Below are 22190 nucleotides of genomic sequence, written 5' to 3'. Positions count from 1 at the left end.
GACTTCAGCCTTTGGCTGATGCTATCAAGGCTAAACTGATGGCTGCTTCTCTAGATAGTAAGCATTTGTTTGGTGCTGTTGTGGCAGAGTTATTTAAGTCCTTGGAAGAGAAGGGCAAGGCCTTACAGGAGTTGAAATATATTTTTGTTTCCTCTATGCCCAAGTTTCAGAGGAATTATCCTAGTAAGCCTGATTTTGTCCGTAGACTGTACCACCCTCCCCAAAGGTAAAAAGGTGGTAGAAGGGCACCCCTGGCTAAGGCTACCCAAGCTCCTCCTCCTCAGAAGCCTCCTTTTCCTGACAAACTAGGTGCTGTTTGACTAACCTTGCCCTGCTCTTCTCAGTCACACTCCTCTTTCTCTGGGTCCCTTTGGCTACTGATCACCCAAGACTCCTGGGTTCTTTCTGTTATTCTCCAGGGTTATTGCATGGTTTGGAAATCTCTTCTTCCTTTTTCTGGGCATTCTTCAGCCTCTTCAGGAACAACTGCCCTTTTTTCCAGAGGTGCTTCAGAGCCTGTTGCCAAGGGAACTATTCAGGAAGTTCCAGTTCCTCACAGGGGGAAGGGGTTTTATTCCAGAATGTTCTTGGTCCCCAGGAAAGAAGGCAACTGAAGACCATTCTGGATGTGTGTCTGCTAAACACCGTTTTGAAGGTCCCTTCCTTTTGGATGCTCTCCCTTCAGACAATGTTTCCTTTGCTACTTCCTCAGGCTTTTCTAGCTTCCCTGGATCTCAAGAATGCTTATCTACATATTCCCATTCATCCCCTTTTCAGGCATTTTCTATGTTTCTCTTCTGTTTCTTGGCATTTTCAGGTCTCTCCTTTGCCCTTTGGCCTGTCTGCATGCCCCAGGGGTCTACACCAAATGCCTCGCCCCTGTGATAGCTTTCTGCAGGCTTAGAGGGTTACAGGTCTTTTCCTACTTAGATGATCTGCTTCTTCAGGCATCCTCTCCAGAGATCTTACTTCAGCAACTACACTTTGCTTTTGCTCTCCTGTAAAAATAAGGGTTCATAATAAATTTCCAAAAGTCTTTCCTGACATCCTCTCAGTGTCATTTCCTGAGTTGTAGGATCCAGATTGTTCCAATACTGTCATCCTGGCTCCTCACAAGGCCTTAACTCTCATTGCCTTCTTTGAATCCCTTCTTCCTCTGGCTTCAGTCACAGTCAGAGAATTTCTGAGAGCTCTTGGTTATGTGGCTTCCACCATTCCTAAGTTGCAGTGGTTTCTAAAGTCAGTTTGGCTTCAACACCGTCGTCCTTTAGATTTTCTAGTTCCTCTCTTTCCCTGCCTCAAGCTGGAACTTCAGTGGTGAATTCATCAGTTGTTCCTTAACCAAGGGCTTCCTTTTCAACATCCATTCCCTTCTCAGGAGCTTTTCACAGATGACTGGGACATGGGATGGGAGCGTCCTTCGACCTTCTTAAGATGAAAGGCCTTTGGTCACCTCAACAAAAGAAAGACCGCATCAGTGTCAAAAGATGTTAGTTCTTTTGCTGGCTCTTCAAGCTTTTCATTCTCTTTTGTCCTTCCAGGGGCCTCAAGATTTTCATAGACAATACCACAGTGATGTGGTATGTCAACAAGCAGAGGGGGACGGGGTCTTATCTCCTGTGCAGGTTTGCCCCTCAGGTTTGGGAGCTAGCTGTCTAGTATCAGGTGACCTTTCATGGAGTTTATATTCTGTGAGATCAGAACATGCTTCACAGGGACATGTTTCTGGACATTGTCCACCATTGGGGTACTCCTCATGTAGATATTTTTGCCTCTTCTCTGAACAGGCAGCTTCCTCTGTTTTGCAGCAGAATCCCATGCCTGTTATCCTGGAAGGTGGATGCCGTCTCATTTTCTTGGAAGGGGGTGTTTCTTTGTCTTCCCTCCCCTTCATCTGATTCCAAAAGTCCTGTTCAAGATTCAACAGGATGCTCCAAAAATCTTGCTGGTGACTTCCTTTTGGCACAGACATCATTGGTTTCCTCTTCTTCAGCTAGCCAAGGGCAATCAATACAAGTTTCCTCACAGGGTGGACTTACACAAGACAAGGTGTCTCTCATCCATTCCCACCTGTCCACTCTTCAACTTACCATTGTAGGTGATGCTGTCTGAAGTTGATCAAAACCTTTTTTTTCCCCTGAGGACGTGCTTTGCATCCTGCAGGAGACCAGGAAATCCACTACTAGGAAATCTAACTGATTCAAATGGAAGAGATTCTCTGTTTGGTGTCTTTCTCTTAACCTGGATCCACTTACTGTCAATGTTCCTTTGGTTCTCTCTTATTTGCGTGAATTGCTCAGTGCTGGGTTGGCATATTTTTCTGTACTTCAAACGACCAAAAATGTAAGGAAATTTATTAAAGTTTATTAAAATTTTAACTTTAATAAATTTCCTTACATTTTTGGTCGTTTGAAATACCGTTTTTCCTGCTCCGTTTCAGCTGTGTTGGTTTACTAGTTTGTGTTTAATTTACTTGTCTTCTTGGCATATTTTTCTGTTAAAGCCCACCTGTCAGCTATTTCTGCTTGTCTGCATTTCACTGCCCCTTTGGCCTCTAGATTTGAGACCGGTTTCTAAAAGTGTCTTTCAAATTAGCCCTCCCAGGAAGCCTGTCCTTCCTTTCTGGGATCTTAATTTTGTTTTCAAAAAATTGACTCTGACATATTTTGAGCCTGCTGCCTCAGCTTCCGTGAAAAGTTGTTCTTGGAAGATTCTTGTTCTTTTGGCCCTTGCTTCATGGGTGTCTGATCTGCAAGCCCTTATGGCTGTTCCTCCCTTTTTGGTTTTACATAAAGACAGGATATCCCTTCATACTTTTATGTCCAAGGTGGTTAATGAGTTGTCTTTTAATCAGTCTGCTCATTTGCCTACTTTTTTCCCTTCTCTGCAGTCTGCAAGTGGGGTTTTGCACACCTTGGATTTGCATAGACAACTCTGATATTACTTGGATAAAACTAAAGCTTTTCATAAATCTGAACAGACTTTTGTTTCTTTTCATCCTAGATCTTTAGGTTTGGCTATTTCCAAGCAAATTGTTTGTTCTTGGATATCTTTTTGCTATTCTTTTCATGGAAAGAGCCTTCCTTCTGATGTTGAAGCTCATTTTACTAAGGCTGTGGCTTCTTCTGGTTCTTTTTTCAGGGGTTTGGATACAAATTCTGTTCTTGAGACAGCTACCTGGACTTCTGGGCCTACCTTTACCAAGCACTATAAGCTGGATGTGATTGTTAAGGCCAGAGCTGTTTTTTTTTCTTCCTGAGCTATTGCACTCTCCCTGTTGTAAAGAATACTGAAACAGTGATATGGAAGGACATAGTACAATTGTGTAAAATCTTAACATAACAGTAGATGTCCTTCTGTTCAGTGTTCTAGTATTTGCTCCCTCCCTCCTCCCCCTGGTCCTTTTTCCTTCTGGATGTGCTAGTTACCTACTTGTATCCTTAGACTTGTCATTCCTGTTGGGGTTTTCAGTTCTGGGGATGGTGCATTCGGATGTCACCTTTATGCCCTATGCTTTGCACTGGGCGCATATGTGTGCCATACAGCATACCCTTTACAACCAAAAGGCTTTGGTATACTGTACGGATGTCAGGCTGCTCTTGGCAGGGGATCCTTACTGTAAAGAATACTGCTACAGTGAAGAGAAGGACATCTACTGTTATGGCAAGATTTTACACAACTGTACTTTCATCAAGATTCCAAAATTCAAAATGCTTACATTGCAAAAAGTACTGCCCATGATCTTCCAAGATGACTCTGTGGTCATTCTAGACCTAAAACCTTTTTCACATGGACAAACTGGTTCCTGTATGCATTTCTGCTCTTACCCCTGATCAGGATATTGACAAAAATTGGGGCAGACAGACCCAGCATGATCCTAGTACCTGCCTTCTGGCTGAGACAATACTGGTTCTCCCTTCTGTTGACTCTCAGCAAGGAGAGATTCCATATTCTATCACAGGAAGTACATTATAGCCAAGTTAATAATTCTGTCTTCCACTTCCATGTAGCCACCCTCAGGTTAACTGCCTGGAGGATGGGGTTTTGACACCAAGGACTGCATCCTATCCTATGGGCATGCTTGCCTTTCTAAGGAAAGCAAGAAAGAGCAATACCAGGAAATCATACCTAGCAAAACAGAAATGGTTTTCCGCTTGATTCAGTGAAATAACACTAATCCTTAGGCATATCATCTCAACCTTGAAGCACCTGTCAGGCCTCTGTAGACAAGGACTTTCTATTCCAGCATTAAGGTACATGCCCTCTGCTACATCAGCTTGCCTGCACACCCAGTGCTCCACCCATCTTCTTGCACCCACCTAATGAAACTTTTTATAAAAGGGGTGATTCTCTTGAGACCACTCAGAAGGAGCCCTCTTCTGGCTTGGGATCTGCATTGTGTGTTAGAAAAACTAACCTTGAACTTTGTACCTGTTGCCTCTGGCTCTCTAAAGATTCTAATTTGGAAGACAATTTTTCTTCTAGTTGTATCAGCTAGGAAAGTTTCTGAGCTACAAACACTCATGTGTAAAGAACCTTTCACTGTCTTCCACAGGAATAGGGCCACCTTCAGGACAAACCCATCCTTTTTTGCTTAAGTTGGTATCAGAACTTAATTTAAACCAGGCTTCTACCCAAATCCATAGAACAGGGCAGAGTGGGTCCTCCACTCCCTGGATGTGCACAGGCAGACTAGTTACTATCTACACAAGACAAAAACCACTAGTAGAGCAGAACATTTGCTCCTGGCCTTCGTAGAGGGCAAACAGGGCAAGTCTGCCTGCAAATAAACCCCTCTTTAAATGGATAGCTTAGTGCATTAAGTTCTGTTACTTACACCTTGGAAAGGATTTACCTGGGCATATTAAAGCCCATTCTGCCTGACATGGGACGATTGCCACTGTTTTCCTCAAAGGGGTCACCAGCCAGACCATCCTAGAGGTGGCCACATGAAACTCTGCTGAGGCTATTGTGTTTTTTAAAGATGTACACAATGTCTTTAGGGCTAGAGCAGGTTTTGCTACTGCCATCCTGCAAAATCGTGTTTCCTAATGTCATACAGATGACCCACTACCCAACTTTTAGCTTTGGGAGTCCTCTCAAGAATCACTGCCTCAACAATGACTATGAAGAACATAGTACAGTTGTGTCCCAATTACCATAATTGTACATGTTTGAGTACATCAGTGTTGCAGTCCGTACTCCCACCCTCCAAGCCCTCTGTCTGCTGAACACTTGTCTTCCCCCTGGCTGGGTACAAGTATTAGATGAGTTTTGTCTTCAGCTAGTCTTCTTATCTCCATCATTCCCGCCTTGCTTCCTATGACTTTTTTTCCTCCTTCTCACTTAAGTTCAGACAGTTGGGGAGGTTGTGCTGTCCTCAGGAATCTGACTGCTTGCTCACTGCTTAGAAGGACCTGAAGATGGTGCAGTTGGTTGCCTTTCTTATACCCTGACGCCCAAACCTGAAGATGGCGATGATGGATGCCTTTCTTATAGTGTGATAATAAAGACATACATTTTTGAATGTCCGTTGGCTAGGGATGAGGGAAAGGCACTGGAAATCGGGTCAGCTGCAGCCTTCTGCATGGCAGGAAGACCCAAGAGTTAGTACTTCCAACATTGATTTAGTTATCTACAATTATGGTAAGTGGGACACAGCTGTACTGTATAAAATTACATAGTGTGTGTGTGTGTGTGTGTGTGTGTGCATGTGTGTGTGTGTGTATAAATGTATATATGTGTGTGTGTGTGTGTGTGTGTGTGTGTGTGTGTGTGTGTGTGTGTGTGTGTGTATATATATATATATATATATATATATATATATATATATATGTGTGTGTTCTTCGTGTTTCATTATTGCAGTCATCACTTTTGGGTTATCTGCTTGCAGTAGCCCTCAGTCGGCCTGATTAACAAAGTCTTGGGTCCTGCTGCTTCGGTTGCTGTCCCTTCTTCCATGACGTCAGGTCGTCAGGGGTATAAAACATGCAGCTGATACCATTACATCAGTCTTTCTTGCCGTGCGGTGCCCGAAGCAGTTTGCAAGTGCCGGTCAGCCGACTCCTGAAATTTTAGTTTTCGAGTTTCAGAACCGAAGTCTTCAACTGGGGTTGGGGAAACTTTTTCTTGCTCCTTACCGATATCAGTAAAAGTTAATAATTGCATTACTTGTGGAAAGCAAATACCTCATAAAGATTTTCATTCGTACTGTATTCCTTGCTTAGGCCCTGACCACGAAGTACCGTGCTGTCGTCGGTATATTTTCACCTCTAAATATTTCAGTTCTCGGTTTAATTATCCAGAAATGTCATCGGTTAGCCATCTGACTACCGGGTTTTCGAAAAAATGCAAGGATAGACAGAGACTGGCCGCTGAGGTCCAAAACTGCCAACGACGCTTCTCCTAAGCCAGTCGCCAGTACTCAGTGAGGCACTTTCGCTGCCCCTGATACCCGCTACTTCTGATTTGCAGGCCACTACTGAGACCCATTCGGAGTCCGGTATGCCGTGAGATGCTTCAACTATGGAACCTGCGGCTGTGTCTACCTTGGATGGGTCCGGAGCTGCTGTGCAGGCACCGGCTTCTGAGAGTGTATTTAGGCCTATGGACTTGCATGTTAAACCCACACCTCCTCCTTCTTTTAGGCCTATATCTCGAACCATGCCTAAAGAACTGACGGCCAGGCCGCATGCTCAGGCCTCTATGCCTAAAAAACAAATGATAAAAATGGCTGAAGATATTATAACTCTAATCAGGGGAAGCCAGCCTCCCCCTTCTAAGAGACCTAGGACTGAAGTTGTTTATGAATCTTCTGACCAGGATTCTGATTTTTCTGATTCTTCTGATGATCTGGATTTACCCTTATCTACTTATGAGGATTCTGATGCAGAGGACTCTATTTCCTCTGCTTCTCCTCCATCAAAATTCATGCCTCAGCTATCTCCGCTCATTATAACACAGAACCACCCCTCTTCTCTCACCCACTGCTTAAGCAGTTCGTCAGAGGGACCAAAAATCTATGACCACCCAGGAGAGCTCCAACTCCAGCCTGGGACCTAAACTTTTTATTGGAAAAGCTCACCCTTCCTCCTTTCGAACCAGTTGCCACTGCGGACTTAAAATTCCTTTCTTGGCAAACAGCTGTTCTTTTAGCAATCACTTCAGCAAAAAGGGCATGTGAATTACAGGCCCTCATGGCAGTCTAGCCTTTCATCATCTTTCATGTGGACAGGGTGTCCCTCAGGACCAATCCCTCCTTCCATGCCCAAGGTGGTATCCAGTGTGGCCCTTAATCAGTCCATACATTGGCCAACCTTCTTTCCTAATCCACAGAACAAAGGGGAACGGATTCTGCACTCCTTAGACGTGAACAGACAACTTAGATTCTGCTTGGACAGAACTAAACCTCAAAGGAAGTCTGATCAACTGCTGGTGGCATTTGCTGCAGGGACAGAGGGGAAGGCTATTTCAAAGCAAACCATTTCCAAATGGATAAGCCATTGCATTCATTTCTGCTACACACACCATAGAAAACCTATTCCACAGGGGATCTAGACCCCCACTCTACCAGGGCTGCATCTACCTCTACAGCCTTTCTCAGAGGCGTCCCTACCAGTGACATCCTAGAAGCTGCTACCTGGAGTTCTGTACATACTTTCACCAAGCATTACCATCTGCCAATATTCTCTAAATCCAGAGCTGGCTTTGCCACTGCAGTCTTGCAGGGCCGTTTAGCTGGTCCTAATTCTTTCTTTTTTAAATTCCTCCTTCCATCCTTAGCTTTGGGAATCTACCCAAAAGTGATGACTGCAATAGTGAAACACGAAGAACATAGTACAGTTGTGTACACTTACCATAAATGTAGATGTTCTCATGTATTCACTGTTGCAGTCCTGGTTACCCTCCCTCCAGCCCCCTTCTTTTTTTGGATATACCGCTACTTTCCTTTGCTATCTTCAAAAGCTTTATGGTGTATTTGCTTTTTTGCTGGAGGTATAACCTTGTATATTTATAGATTTAATTGCTTCCCGTTAAGGGGGCACCTGACATCTGGGGCAAGAAAAACTGATGTAATGGCATCGGCTGCATGTTTTATACCCCTGACGACCTGACGTCATGGAAGAAGGGACAGCAACCGACGCAGGACAGGAAAGTCCACTGTGTCTGAAACCCATTTTCAGTGGAGGCACGGTGAGAAAAGCTCCCTAAATATGACATACAGAATGAACATACAGAGAAATTTAACAACAAAAATAAATAAATAAATCAGTTGATTGGCAGGTTACTATATGCATAATAATATGTATGCTATGTATGCTACATTCAACAGAATTGGAATGTGGGCAAAAATTATACAGAATGTGGGCAAAGCATATATACATACACACACACATGTAATTAATGTATATATGTGGTTAATAGATGTACATAACTGTAAATATGTATGTATGAGTGTAATTGTAAATTTTGTCATTTATTAAATGTAGTTGTTACATATTTATAGATATACATCTATATATGTGTAACGTGTGGGTGTGTTTTATATGCATTATGTAATTATTATGCAGAATATTTTGTGTATTTTGTCTGGTTTTAGTTGCAGTACTGATAAGATATGTAGCTTTGCTAAAGATTTCTTGCAAAGAGTGACATTTTTCTCTATTATGTATAAATTAATTTTCAATGCAACAAGTACTGGATTAATCCATATTAGTTTATTTAACACAGATAACAAAGCTGATCTTGAAAACAGTGTGATGCAGAAGAAAATTAAGATACCTAAACTAACACTGGATGGCCTAAGTGAACATGAATTTGAGGAGCTAAAAGATTCTGAGAAAATCAGTGATGAACTTGGGCACAACAAGGTATTCTATAATTTTTTTCAAGTGGAACTTGTACATTGAACTCTTGAGATGTGTTGTTTTTTGACTTTTTGTTTTAATTGTGTTCTGGAATTCAGGTCTATTCTTATGTGAAGCAGATGTTGTCTGGTTCGTTACTTGGGTACTGGGACAGTATCTGACTTTTTATTTTTGTGAAAGAGAATTTAGAAAGTAATTTTTCTAAGAGATAGTATAGAAAATAACAGTATTACATACTGCATTGTGGTGTTGGTGTATTCCGATTGTATTTGAGAATTTTATACACTTACTGTCTCATGTTTTTGTTGCAGTACCCCTTGGTAGTAAACTGGGGAAGCTTAAGCATTTTTTCAAAGCTCGGTTTATTCTGAGACTTCATTTTCACTTGAGACTTTACCCACACAGAAGTGCAGAAAACTTTCAGTCATCCCTGGATGATATTCTGCAGACCTTAACATAAAGATGTCTAGATGCTTGCTATAGATATAATCCCTACTTGTACACTAGGGGAAGAAGATACTTCACACATGGCTCTTTATGGCTTTTATGCTAATTGTCTTTTGCACTTCTTTTGCATTTTTTGACAGATGCTGTTTTATTGAAAGAGATTACTGAAAAAGTGCAAATTGTATTGTACGACTTCAATAAACAAGGGTTTTTATGTGGTTAATCTTCTGTAGCCTCTAGTACTTTGTACCTCAGGCATTGAGATTATTTACCAGATTAGAATTTTCCAGAATATTGTACTGTTTTCTCTTTCCCATTGTATACCATGTCACCCCCCCCCCTTTCCAATTTGATCCTACCAATTAAGCTTTGGTCAGCATTGAAGTGTCCCCATTTACTTGGGTTATGTTTGATAGCTTGCATAATTACTTTTCTTTTTCATTTTATTTTTTGATTATTTTCTTTCCTTTACCTCACAGGAAGTGTTATTGTTTTGCCCTTTTGTGAGAAATATTGTATTGTTCTACTCCCCGTGCTTTAATTACTTGGTTGAGGCATTTCATTTTTACTCCTGTATATCTTTTTTGTGTTTATTCAATGTCCTCGTAACAGACATATTCCACCTGTAATGCCTGTTTGGTCCTGGGCTGTAGCAAGCTCCCTTTAGGTGCTGTCTCTGTGTGTGATTTTAATGATGCAAGCAATTGGCAGAGAAAAGCCTTCATAAATTTACTATTTTTGTAAAAAACAATGTCTCCATTTGTATGCCTTCCATTGCCAGCATTCCAGGCATCTAAAATGCTGGTATCATCCTTCCAGAACTTGGCAGCACCAGTGCCAGGTGTTGACAGTGTACAGCTCATCTTCTTTGTTTTTTTCATTGCACCCTTCTGGTGTTTTTTTTTTTTTTTTTCACTAGTGAAAGACTACCTTAGGTTTGCCAGTGCAACAATTTACCTTCCCACTTCTGTGCTTATGAGATGCTTCCTACTTCTTTGCCACCTCATCATGCATCTCCATTAAAGTTTACCTTTCTGTCCACACCCTGAAGCAAGGTTTGGAATCCTCTGACTCTGACCCTCCGTCTAGGAGACCTAAAATATATTTTGTATGACACCTGTTATATTAAGTTGGACATTGATCTTCATACTAAAGATTTAGATGATGAAAAAGAGGCAAACTCTTCTTCAAATGTGGGGCCACTGAGGGGATGGAGAAGTCTTGGGGTTAATGCAGCAGAGAGGGTGGATCCTCAGAACACTCTTCTTCACTGTATTGGAGACTACACAAGGCTTACAAACCACAAAAGCCAAGGTGACAGCTGCTTGCACACACCACTGAAATAAAGTCCAAAAGATGATAATAAAATGTAATTTATTGAGTGCTTTCGTACCAATGTCAAAACTTCATCAGAATAGATTACATAAATCACTCCAAGCTTTTTTTGAAACCTCTTTTACCTTTAAGAAAGCATTCAACTTAAAAAAATATATACTTTTGAAAGTGATGATGTAAAGAATGAACACGGTAGACCTAATGTTAAAAAAGGAACTTTCAAATGTGGTATGTGACATGACTGTCTATGTATGTCCCATTGCAAGGAGGTTACTCTGTCCAACATTGGTCTTACTCTAAAAGGTAAAAAAATATTTCAATTGTAATGTTAAATGTGTTGTATATCTGGTATACTGCCAAAACTGTTTTCCTACTATGTAGGAAAAACAAAAAGAACCCATAAAACTAGAGTCTATCAACGCTTGTATGAAATCAACAAAAAGGTTGGGACCAATGCCTTATTCAAACACAACATTGTAAAAAAAAAAAAGGTAACTTTTTTGTTTTGGGCCCTTGAACAAATTACCCCTGATGAAAGGCACTGACAGTGGGGAAATAAAATTTAGAATATTGTGAGCTGCTTTGGCAGCTCCATTGAAATGCTTGTGTTGTCCCAGGTCTAAATGATCAATATCACTTGTACCTACTTTAAAATTAAATTGCAGATAAATGATAATATATTATTTGTGTGTGTGTGTGTGGGGGGGTTAACTGTATTTTTTGTCTTTTTAAAATAATTAAGCACAAAGCAAAATATACATTTTTACTTAAAACATATTTAATAATACTATGCATTTATATTAAAATAAGAAACACAAACATGCACAACTTTTTAACATTTTTTGTATTTTGTATTTTCTTTATTGTAAGGAAACGTTCTAGTATGTACAACTTTAATTATTTAATGATTTAATTAGAGTGTGTGATATTTAAAAAGCTTGGAGTGGTTTATGTAATTTATTCTGATGAAGTGTCAACAACAACAACAACAAAAAATTCTGTTGAAGTGTCAACACTGGGATGAAAGCACTCAATAAATTGTGTTTTGTTATTGCCTTTTAGACTTTATTTCAGTGGTGTGTGCACTTTGGCTTTTGTGGTTTGTAAGTTTTGTGAGGGATTACACAAGGCTTGCTGCCTTCCATCCCAGTTCTTCTCACGGTTCTTTAAGATGTAGACTTAAATGCTGGAGCCTTGGTCCCTAAAAATGTGAAATTATTTTTTGACCGCTTACATAATGTTTGATTTGGATGGAGACTCCCAAGCCTTATGTGACTGTTTTGGATGCAGCCCTTTGTTCTTTGTATAGCCCAGCGTTCTACCTCCCACCCTCCCCAGACAAGGAGGTCCTGGTTATGGGCAAATTTGTGAAGTGCATATTCAATTTTTGTACACTACCATATTGTCATTGTGGGCATTGTCTTGTGTGTCCTGTACTTTGAAAGGAAGGTTGAAGATCAGTTTTATCTTTTGTACAGAATTGTCTTATGGCTTCTTAAAGGGCAAAATTAAGGCATATACGTCTGCTTTATTGAGTCCCTGCAGCATTATGTTCAGTGTGGTTTGTAATGCTGTGAAATGGGCTGTGAGAATAGCAGGATCTGGCTTTGCTATTTTCTTGCACTCCTGGAAGTCTCTAACCCAGACTGCCGAAGAAACCAAGCCAGTCCTTCTGTTCTCTCCCTTTAGGGGCTTCTCCTTCTAGGTTTTGAGGCTGATGAGCATTTAAATTCCATGAATGAAGTGGAAATAAAACAAAATGTAGGCTACCTGTTATGGAGTAAGTCCCTTTATAGGCTCTCCAAACTCAGTGGAGTGGATGGTTCTCCCTGGAACCAACAAGTAAAAACAAAAAGAAAAGCCCCTTTATTCGAAGTAATTCATTGCTGTATTCTTGTAGGTATTTTCCAGCCAGACAGCTAACCAAAGTAGGTTGTACACATTCTCAAAATCAACCAATAAGAACATGAAAAAATCATTTGAGCCTTAATTTTTTTGGTTTATTCAAGTAATGATTACTTTTGTGTATCAGACTTCATCAAATACACAGTGTTTTCCTGAAAACCATTACAATTCTGCCTGTTTAAATAACCCTAAGCAATGGGGGTGAGGGGTGGAAAACAGCCTTTATGATTAGGGGGTAAGGCTATGGTTCTTGATAGTCTTATAGTTGGCCCTGCTGATTGGAGGGGAAGTCAAGTCCCTAATTAGAATAAGAGTTCTGGATTGGCTAATTGTTGGACCAGCTGATTGCCTAATTAGAATATGAGTCATAGACTGGTCAGGCTGTTATACACTTCACTTTCCTTGTTACGGAAAAAAATGTTTTAAAAATGAAAAAAAAAATCTAGTTTAAAAAGTCTTTTTTAACAGAATATTTTGGCCATTGAAAAGCCATTTATTTTTGCAGGTTATAGGAACACCTGTTGGAGTCAACATAAACAGAGAATAAAGGATGCACATTTTTGCAGTGAATCCAGTGTGATCTATCGGAAGTTAAATTGGAGTGAATAAAAACAGTAAAATAAGAGTGCCCATTTTATATGGCAGTGGTTTCCATATGAATGAAATGGAAGAGACCTTGATAGGTTTGGGGTTAAATTTCACACTTATCAGCTCTCTTTTCTCCAGGGTGCAAAGTACCTAGTATTAGTTGTGGCTTTGTTGTATATCACAGCCACAACAGTAAGAGGGTATTGGGAGATGCCAAGTTACCCCAGTTTGTCCTCTAGGAAAGATCACAAGCTCAGATAATGGGATCTTTAGCAACCTGCAGGAGGCCTCAGTCAGCCACAAGGCATAGTGCTGAAGTTCTGATCCCTTGCCTTCCAGTCTTCTTTCAACGGCTGTTCCTTCATGTTCAAGGTTAGGCTGGGAATTTTAAGGAAGTGAATGAGAGAGAATGAGATTGTTGCCAAGGGAGATTCTGTCTTATTTCTTGCCTTCCATAAAATATTATTTTTACCCCAACCATCATCCTACCATGTCAGAGATGTTTAAGTAAGAAGGAGATGCTCACAATTTTCAGGAAAAGAGACATCCAAGAGGCCTCCAGACCAGAGAGAGCTAAGGTATTATTCCATATCATTTCAGTGCCTAGAAGGACAATCACCTTGGACCATTGCTGGATCTCAGTAGCCCGTATACCTGTGTATCCAAAGAATCCTGTTAAGTTGCCGTAGTTCAGTATATATCCCATTTATCTCCAGGGGATATTGGTTGTGCTCTTTGGACCTTCAAGCCTGTTACCCCCCCCCCCCCAGCACACACTTTTTGTGGTAATGATTTTCAGCCAGAAAACCACACAAGGCCAAATTCATTTTGATTCCTCCCTCCTGCACAAGACAGATTTGGTTTCCCTTTTTTTGGGGCTCAGTTAATGCACGTCACATAGGATCATAGGAGCTTACTAGGCTGATGGTCCTAGGGCCCTTACAAGCCTAGCCAAGAGTTTATCCCCAAAAAAAGAAACCTCAGTCAGCACCTGTCAGTGAGGGACACAGGTGGAACCCCTGGAACAAATTTGTGGTTTTCCATCCACTCATCAAGGTTGCACTTGAAGAGGGTCAGCGAGGTACTCTGCTTGACATGTATGGGAAGTCTATTCCATTGACGGGATAGCCTCTGGGAGACAAACCTGTCTGTCCAGCAGGTTTTGTTGATGTTGCTTATTAGATTCCTGCCTTTCAAGAGGGTAATGTGCGAGGAGTTAGACTTATGGATATGGAGCATCTCTAGTAGGGCAGGGTCAGAGATTGCCTTGTAAGCAAGACACAGATGACCTCTGAGCAGTCTGTACGATAACAGAGTAGAGTGATAGTGATTTGAACCTGTCCACATAGGACAGGTGTTGGAGGCCATGGATTCTCTTTGTGATGCATCTCGGGGGCCTTTCCAGTTGGTGCAGATAGTTGTAGAGGTTCATAGGTTCATACTAGGCTATCTGCCCTAGGGCATATATAAGCCTAGCCAGAGTGTGTTTGGCTTTCGCCACCAATTTTAAATTAATTTTGCTATGCCCTTTTTCAAGGTTAGTGTACTGTGCCTCTGTCTAACAGTGACACAGAAGTGATACCCGGGGTAAACCTACAATCTCCCATCCACTCATCAAGATTCCTCTTGAAGAGAGTCAATGAGGGACTCTGCCTAACCTGGACTGGGATTTTATTCCAGAGTGAAGGGAGCCTCTGGGTTATGAATCTGTCCCTCCGGCATGTCCTATTTATTTCAGTGCTGAGGTTCAAGTCTCTCGAGCACGTAGCTCGATGGGATTTGGATTTTCTGAGGTGCAGCATGTCCATTAATTCCGGGTTGGACATGGCTTTATACGTCAGGCACAGATCGCCTCTGAGCAGGCGGTATGCCACTGAGTAGAGCTGGAGTTTCTTTAACCGGGCAGCATATGGCATCTGTTTGAGCCCTTTGATCCTCTTGGTGAGGTACTTTTGGGGTCTTTCCAGTTGCTGCAGGTGTCTGGTAAGGTACATCCCAATAGGGGCATTGTACTCAATTATGGGCCTGATGAGGGATGAGTAAAGAGGCACGATGACCTCCCCTGTTCTAGATGTGAATCCCTTCATGATTAGGTGGGCTATATAAAATGTTTTTCTAACCACTTTGGCCACGTGGTTGTCAAATGAGAGATTGCTATCAACTTGGGTCCCCAGGTCCCTAATTACTTCTTCTGTACTTAATGGATTACCACCTATGTGGTAATTTGTGGGCACTTTGTTTTTGCCAAAGGGGATGACTATACACTTTTTGGCGTTTAGCTTGAGGCCATGGCTCTGGCACCAGTTATCTGTTTCTATGAGGCCCTTTTGGAGGATGCTTGTGTCGGCTGGAGAGTCGATTATGGCGCCCAGTTTGCAGTCATCTGCGAACTTGGTCAGCCACAGTCCTTCCGTGTTGGCTTGTACCTCCTAGAAATATATACCGAACAAGAGAGGTCCCAGGACTGAGCCTTGTGGGATGCCACTTGTAACTGGTTTGGAGTCTGACATGGCTCCAGCAATTCTAACCATGTGGGTTCTGTCCTTGAGCCAGTTTGCAACCCATCTAGTGAAATAGGGGTTTATATTTTAGCTGGTGAGCTTATCTATAATGCCCGAGTGGGGTATTGTATTGAAGGCTTTTGCGAGGTCCAGGTAGGCTGTGTGGCCCACCTTCCCCTCGTCAATGGCCTTGGTGACTGTTTCAAAGAAATCAACCAGGTTTAAGAGGCAGGATCTGCCCTTAACAAAGCCGAACTGGGTAGGATCCAGTGTCTGTAGGTCTCCAATATCTTTATTTATGAGGTCCATGATGATCCTTTCCATAGCTTTGCAGACCAAGCTAGTCAGGCTTATGGGGCGATAGTTTCCAGGATCCGTTGAGGCACCACCTTTGTGGAGAGGGACCACTGTTGCTGTCGCCCTCTTTGGGTACATATCCTGTAGTAAGGCTGAGATTGAACAGTAGTTTTATGTTTGGGGTTAGCTCTTCTTGGAGTTCATGTAGGACGCAGCCCGGGACACTGTCTGGTCCCATTGATGCTGTGTTTTTTGTTTTGGAGAGGGCGGCTCTTACCTGAGCATCTGAGATGTCAGGGGGGCAGCACTCTGCTGGGATAGATATTTGCCCTTTTGTTGGGGGGGGGGGGTTTGCGCTGAACTTGTCAGCTTGGATGTTGGCAATGTCTGTGGGTTCGATGTATTTTTTGTCATTTTGGAGTAATTCTGAGCATATCTGGGAATTCCCACCCAGGTTCCTAACATAACTAAAGAAAGCCTTGTGATTATCCTTAGTGTCCTGTGCAATTTTTCTCTCGAAGCTGGCCTTAGATGATTTTATGAGTGCCCATAGTTTTTTGCTAATACTGATCAGAGATGCCTTCCCTTTTTGGGATTTTGCTCTATCATGTAGTAGCTTCCTCCTTCTGTTGTATAGTTTGTTTATGGCTGGGGTCCACCAGACAGGACGTCTGCCTTTGGAGGATTGGATATTGGTTTTATTTGGGATTGCATGATCCATGCATTCCTGAAGGTGTTCATAGAATGCATTTATAAAGGATTCTGCGGTCTGGGCTGTATTTTCCACAGGCTCGGGGGCTTTGAAGGATTCCACCTCGGTTTTGAGGAGTGTGAAATTTGCTTTAGAGAAGTTTTTCACTGTGGTTTTCTGGGCAGGGGGTGGGGTCGGGATGTCAATATCCAGTGAGATTAGTTTATCGTCTGATCTTGCCAATGAGGGATACACTTCTGGTCTGGAGCATAGAGTCCCCATGTTGGCGATGATCAGGTCCAGTATGTTTTCCCCTCTTGTGGGAGTGGTAACAAGTTGTTCCATAGCATTTGAGTTTATAAATTGTAGGAACCTTTGGGCTAGGATGTTGGAGCTAGAGTAATGCTCCCAGTCTATGTTTGGGTAGTTGAAGTCGCCCAATATAATGGTGTTTGGAGAGACCTTCATATTTTCCAGTGTTCTCAGGAAGGCCGAGTGGGGTTCCTGGGTTTGGGAGGGTGGTCTGTAGCAGGCTATAAACTGGAAGGCAGTTTTACCCACTGTTAGTTGCACATGGATAGTCTCTGATGCTTCGTGCTGTGCCACCAACCTGGAGGTGTGGGTATCTTTGACGAATATTGATACTCCCCCTCCTTTTGTGGTTAGGTCCAAGTTTTGGGGCCGAAAAGCATGGTATGAGGTATAACCTGGTAGTGCTGGGGTGCTCTCGGGAGCCTTGAACCAGGTTTCTGTTACTGCACAGATATTGATGTTCTCCATGCTAAGGAGTTTCGAGTGCGTGCATCTTGAGGTTTAGACTTCTGGCGTTAAGTAACATTACTCTTAGTTTCTTATCCCTTGTGATACCTATGGAGGTGGGTTTGTCTTTTGAGCCTTGCCTAAAAAAGGCACTATGGGGGAAGCAAGAGCCTTTGCCAATATCCGAAAGCCCAGGGGTGACAGGTGCAAGCCATCCCTAGCGAAGCATCGTGGCTTGTCGAGCATGTCATCCCAGGCTGACAGGCATTGGATCCCCTTTGAATGACACCAATACTTAAGCCAATTGTTGAAATTGATCATCTTGTCTTCATATTGTGGCATCATTCTTGGTGAGGGTAAGATGCAACTCAAGGTCAGGGTCATACCGGCCTGGGCTACATGCTCAGAGAGCTCCTCTATGTCTCCTTTCATGTAGTCCAGGGAGGTACGTCTCAGGTCATTCACACCAGCATGGACAATGACCGAGTCATATTTGTACTTGCCTTTGAGTGACCTGAGTGCTTGTGTTATGTGGCGGATCCTAGCGCCCGACAGGCAGCTCACCGTGACCTTCTCCTTGTTCAGCCTGGTGAGCGGGACGTCAATGTGCCTGACGATAGAGTCACCTATTACAAGTGTATCAGGTGTGTTGTTTAGCCTTAAGGGCTGTGACTGTTCGGCACACTGGCTTTGTGAGCTATGTGTTGCACGTGTTTTGTTTTGGGGTAGCGGTTGCTTGGGTGTCTGCTTTGGAGGTCTCTTCTGCTTCGGCAGATTTTTATTCAGACCCTCCGAGTATGTTTTTGTGTGTTTGTGTTTGGTTTGCTGTCGTGGTAGGTCTATGTGAGACTGGAATTGTAGTGAGTGTAGTTTCCTTCTCCTCCTGACTGGTTACGCCAGTACTGAGTTGAGAGAGCTTAGCCTCCAGTTTGGCTGTATGGTTGCATCTCTCACATGTGTTGTAATTTGTTGGGAGGAGGAGAGGGTTGTCTGTGTACATGAGGCAGTTGTAACATTGCCTCAAGATTCCCAGATTCACTAGCTGGACCGGAGATGAGATTGACAACTGACCTTTGGGCATGCCAGAATAGTATTGGGAATTCCTTTATAATTGAAAAAAAGGGCCAATGGGGAACAAGGTACTCAAGGGGAGTTTGTGAGGGTGTAGTGCTTTTAATTTTTTAGTGCTGACTTATATAATTGCTTTAGTGAGCAAGTGCCAGGTAACTTAAATGCAATGTGTTACAGGTAACTTAAATGCAAAAACGACAAACAGTAACTTTCTTTCAAGTGAAACAAGGAAATAAGTACAGTAAGCAATGCAGATATCACTAGGGATCCACAGAAGTGCTGAAAAGCCGCATTTTAGGTGGAATTAGCGTTTCAGGGAAATAACAAGCAAACAAACAACAAGCATACAAACAAAGCTAGATTCAGCAGGCCTGGATCTAGTCTTTGCTACAGCAAACAAGGTGTACCAATTTCAGTAAAAAACAGTTCAAATATGCAGGCACTATAAGCCTTTAACCAGAAATTCCCAGCTCAGAAGGGCAGAGTCCAGCCTCTCCTCCCACAAGAGTGCAGACCACGAACCTTCTTAATGTAAAATAACTGGCCTGAAGCCCAAGTGCTTAAACCAGAACTAAAACAGACACTGAGCCCTCAATCAGCAATTCCCAACTTAGAAGGATGTAAACTACCTGTCCTGCCACCACAATGCAGGCCACAAACCTTCCTAATGTAAAACAACTGGTCTGAAGCCCAAGTGTTTAATCCAAAAGACTTAGAATGATAGCTACACTTTAATCAAGTTACTACCAAGCCGGGGCATTATACTCAATTATTGGTCTGAGGGAGGAATATAGAGAGGTAATAACCTCCTTTTTTCAGGGTGCAGTCCCTTTTACTTATGAGATGAACCAAGTAAAAGGCTTTTCTGACCACTACTACTACATAGCCCTGACAGGATGCTGCTTCCCTACTATTCTGGTAGATGTCACCCAGAATTGAATGGCAACATGGCTTCTCCAGTAGCAATGATAACTAGATTGCACAAGTTCTCAGACAGGTTTCTCTATTTTCTCTGTCCCAAAGACTGCCTTCTGAGGGACATATAGTGAGAAGTGAACTAGGTTTTCTATTTGGTCTACTTGAAGAGGTTACTCTTGCCCTTTAATGTATGTCCTGTAACGTTTGTTAGAAGTCTTTTATTTCGCGTTTGGCTGTTACCCTATAAATGTGAATGTGGTGGCCATGTCCAGTTTTTACTAATTACGGTATATAGGAATTTGCAAGGGACTTTAGAGGCGGAGATCCTTACGGAGAGACCTTTTCTACCATGGGACTTGTGTTAAAGGACTAGATCTTCCCTTCATGTGAGTCTGCAATTGTTTGTTTTTTCGGCTTTTCCCGGTTAGGGGGTCACCACAGCAGAACTCCGGTCTGCTAATGATTGGCAGTAGATTTTTATGGTGCTGAGTTGCCAGCCCAACCTTCAGCGAAAGCACGTCTATTCACGCATGTCTTTTGGAGGGCACTCGACTGCGGGGAGGACATGCAGACTCCACACAGAAGGCACTCCAGCCGAGAATCGAACAGGAGAACCTCTTACTTGCCCTGAAACTACCGTGTCTTAGTAGCCACTGCATTTGCCAAGGGGATTTCCAAGCTCTAGGCTTTATCTTTGTTAAAGTCTCATATATGCTTTTGTCATAAGGCTAAGGTTGCTTTTTTAGGAATAGCCTGTTTTTTTTTTCCGTGGAATACTGTAGAAACTAATTGGAAACAATCAGCTTATCTGTGTTGTTTCCAGACATGTTTACATCTTTCTATATGTGACTAGTCTGTTCCATCAGATATTGTTAACAGGGTGTAGGCACTTCTGTTGATAATCTATTTTATAATTTTATTTATTTATTTAACATTTGTTAACCGGGAAAGTCCAACTTGGAATGAAGCCAGTTTTCAGAGGATGCCAGGGGAGAAACACTCCAGATGCATGTCTTTATAACCCCCTAATCATTGATCATTATGTCTCCAGAGTTGTTCAGAAATCCTTCTGCTTGCATCAACACATTTAAAAAATCATCCCCTCTAGATGCAAATACATTTTCAATACACTACTGTAAGAGAGCTGGGCACAGTTTTAAATAATTCCTTATTTTTGGAACATCCATAGTAGTTTTGAATTTAGTTAAATCAGGTAAAAGGATTTCCAAAGGTGTCTCCCCTACATCCAGAGAAGGCTTAAATCTCCTTTAAGCTGTTACTCTCAGATCGATTGTTAAAAATAATGCCCCTGTTGGCATATAGTAGTTGAAATATATCACTAGGCATGAGAGACCTCCATGACTCCAACTGAAAAGGTCTGTGGCCTCTGGTGTCAAGACAGTCTGGGAGACATTCCCTCTATTCAGTCTCTAGAGAAGCTTCTAGAAAGTAAAAGAGACCAGCTAACATGACCAAAGATAAAAAGTAAAAAAGATTAATAGAGGTAAGAGCTTTCACGCCCAACTGGTGCTTCATCAGACCATAAAAACGTCAATTAAATAAACACATTTAAATACTTAATTAATGCATACGAGCACATGACTTAAGTATAAGTCTTAAAGGAACAGTATAATTCATTCTTGACCCCTTATTAGCTTGCAGTTCTAAAATCCATTTAAACTCTGTACCTTCAGTTTTATTTGGATAATTACCACCCCTCAAGTCAACATTCAGAAGTTTTAAAACAAAAAATGTAAAATAATGTCCTTTACCTGTGGTACATATATATGCTTAGCTAGTGCATTAGACCTTTCTATTTTCTAATATATAAATGTTCTAAAATGTGTTATTTAAAAGAATGATTTGTCTTGCCCATATAAAATCATAAGCAGGATGTACACTGAGCTAAGACCACTAAGTAAGTTTGTACTATTGCAATTTGCATAAAAATTTAATTTGTACATCTGTTCAGTATCAGGTTGCACAAAAACTGATGTGGACTGGACATACTTACAGGCATTACTTTATGTAGAAAAATGAGTACCCATTTGTTCTGAAATAGGATGGGAATGCATATTTGAATTATAACATAATTGACGTTAGATGGACCATTCTTAAAAGAAAGCTTAAGTTGATCACCTAATACCTTCTTAAAACCTTCATCAGCCATGAGGATCAATCATCAGGATCAGCCAGTGCTTCTTCACAACATCACAAACCAAATTAATATTGTTAAAATAGGTCAGAACTACACTTATCAGTATTCAAATCCCTCTTCTCCTGTTTTATCAGGGTACCATATTCTAAGCAGAAAGGCTTTGCGTAAGTATATCTGTGCGTAGAGACATTATTAATAACACTATCAATCTCTAGTGCCAAATAGCTCCTGTCTAAAAAGTTCCTGTGCATGTCACTGAAGACCATAGAAAGGGTTCTCACAGCTCTAATAAAATAACCCTTAAGAAGTTCTTATGAACATGACGAAAGTACATACTTCAGTTCTATGTAAAGTATTATTTTTCTTACACTGTTTCTTGTATAAGGTAATGGAAATCCTTCTATCCTTAGTAACAAAATGATCCAAAAATTCAATGGCCTTTCCTGGCTTTTGTGTAGTAGTTTGGTGGACACTGGGACATTTTATGGACTTGTCAGAATGTTTAACACTTGTTTGTTTGTGTCTTTCGGTTTTTCCTGGTTAGGGGTCGCCACAGCGGAACTCCGGTCCGCTAATGATTGGTAGTGGATTTTTACGTACCGGGTTACCAGCCCTGACGCACAACCTTCAACGAAGGCACGCCCCATTCACGT

General features: G+C 41.8%; 1 protein-coding gene across 2 annotated transcripts in view; it reads left to right on the top strand.

Annotated features, from left to right (window-relative positions):
* Positions 1–22190, top strand: part of BEND5 (BEN domain containing 5) — a 639378-nt gene that overhangs the window by 84447 nt on the left and 532741 nt on the right. For both annotated transcript variants that reach the window (XM_044085979.1, XM_044085980.1), the window contains exon 2: positions 8731–8870. In XM_044085979.1, the coding sequence (XP_043941914.1) occupies positions 8731–8870 (140 nt within the window). The remainder of the gene's footprint in view (positions 1–8730; positions 8871–22190) is intronic.

Source organism: Protopterus annectens, chromosome 10.part0, assembly GCF_019279795.1.
Source record: "Protopterus annectens isolate FY-2018-M chromosome 10.part0, PAN1.0, whole genome shotgun sequence".
Taxonomy (NCBI): Eukaryota; Metazoa; Chordata; order Ceratodontiformes; family Protopteridae; genus Protopterus; species Protopterus annectens.
The sequence above is the reverse complement of the archived record's forward strand: the minus strand, read 5'-3'. Positions and strand labels throughout refer to the sequence as shown.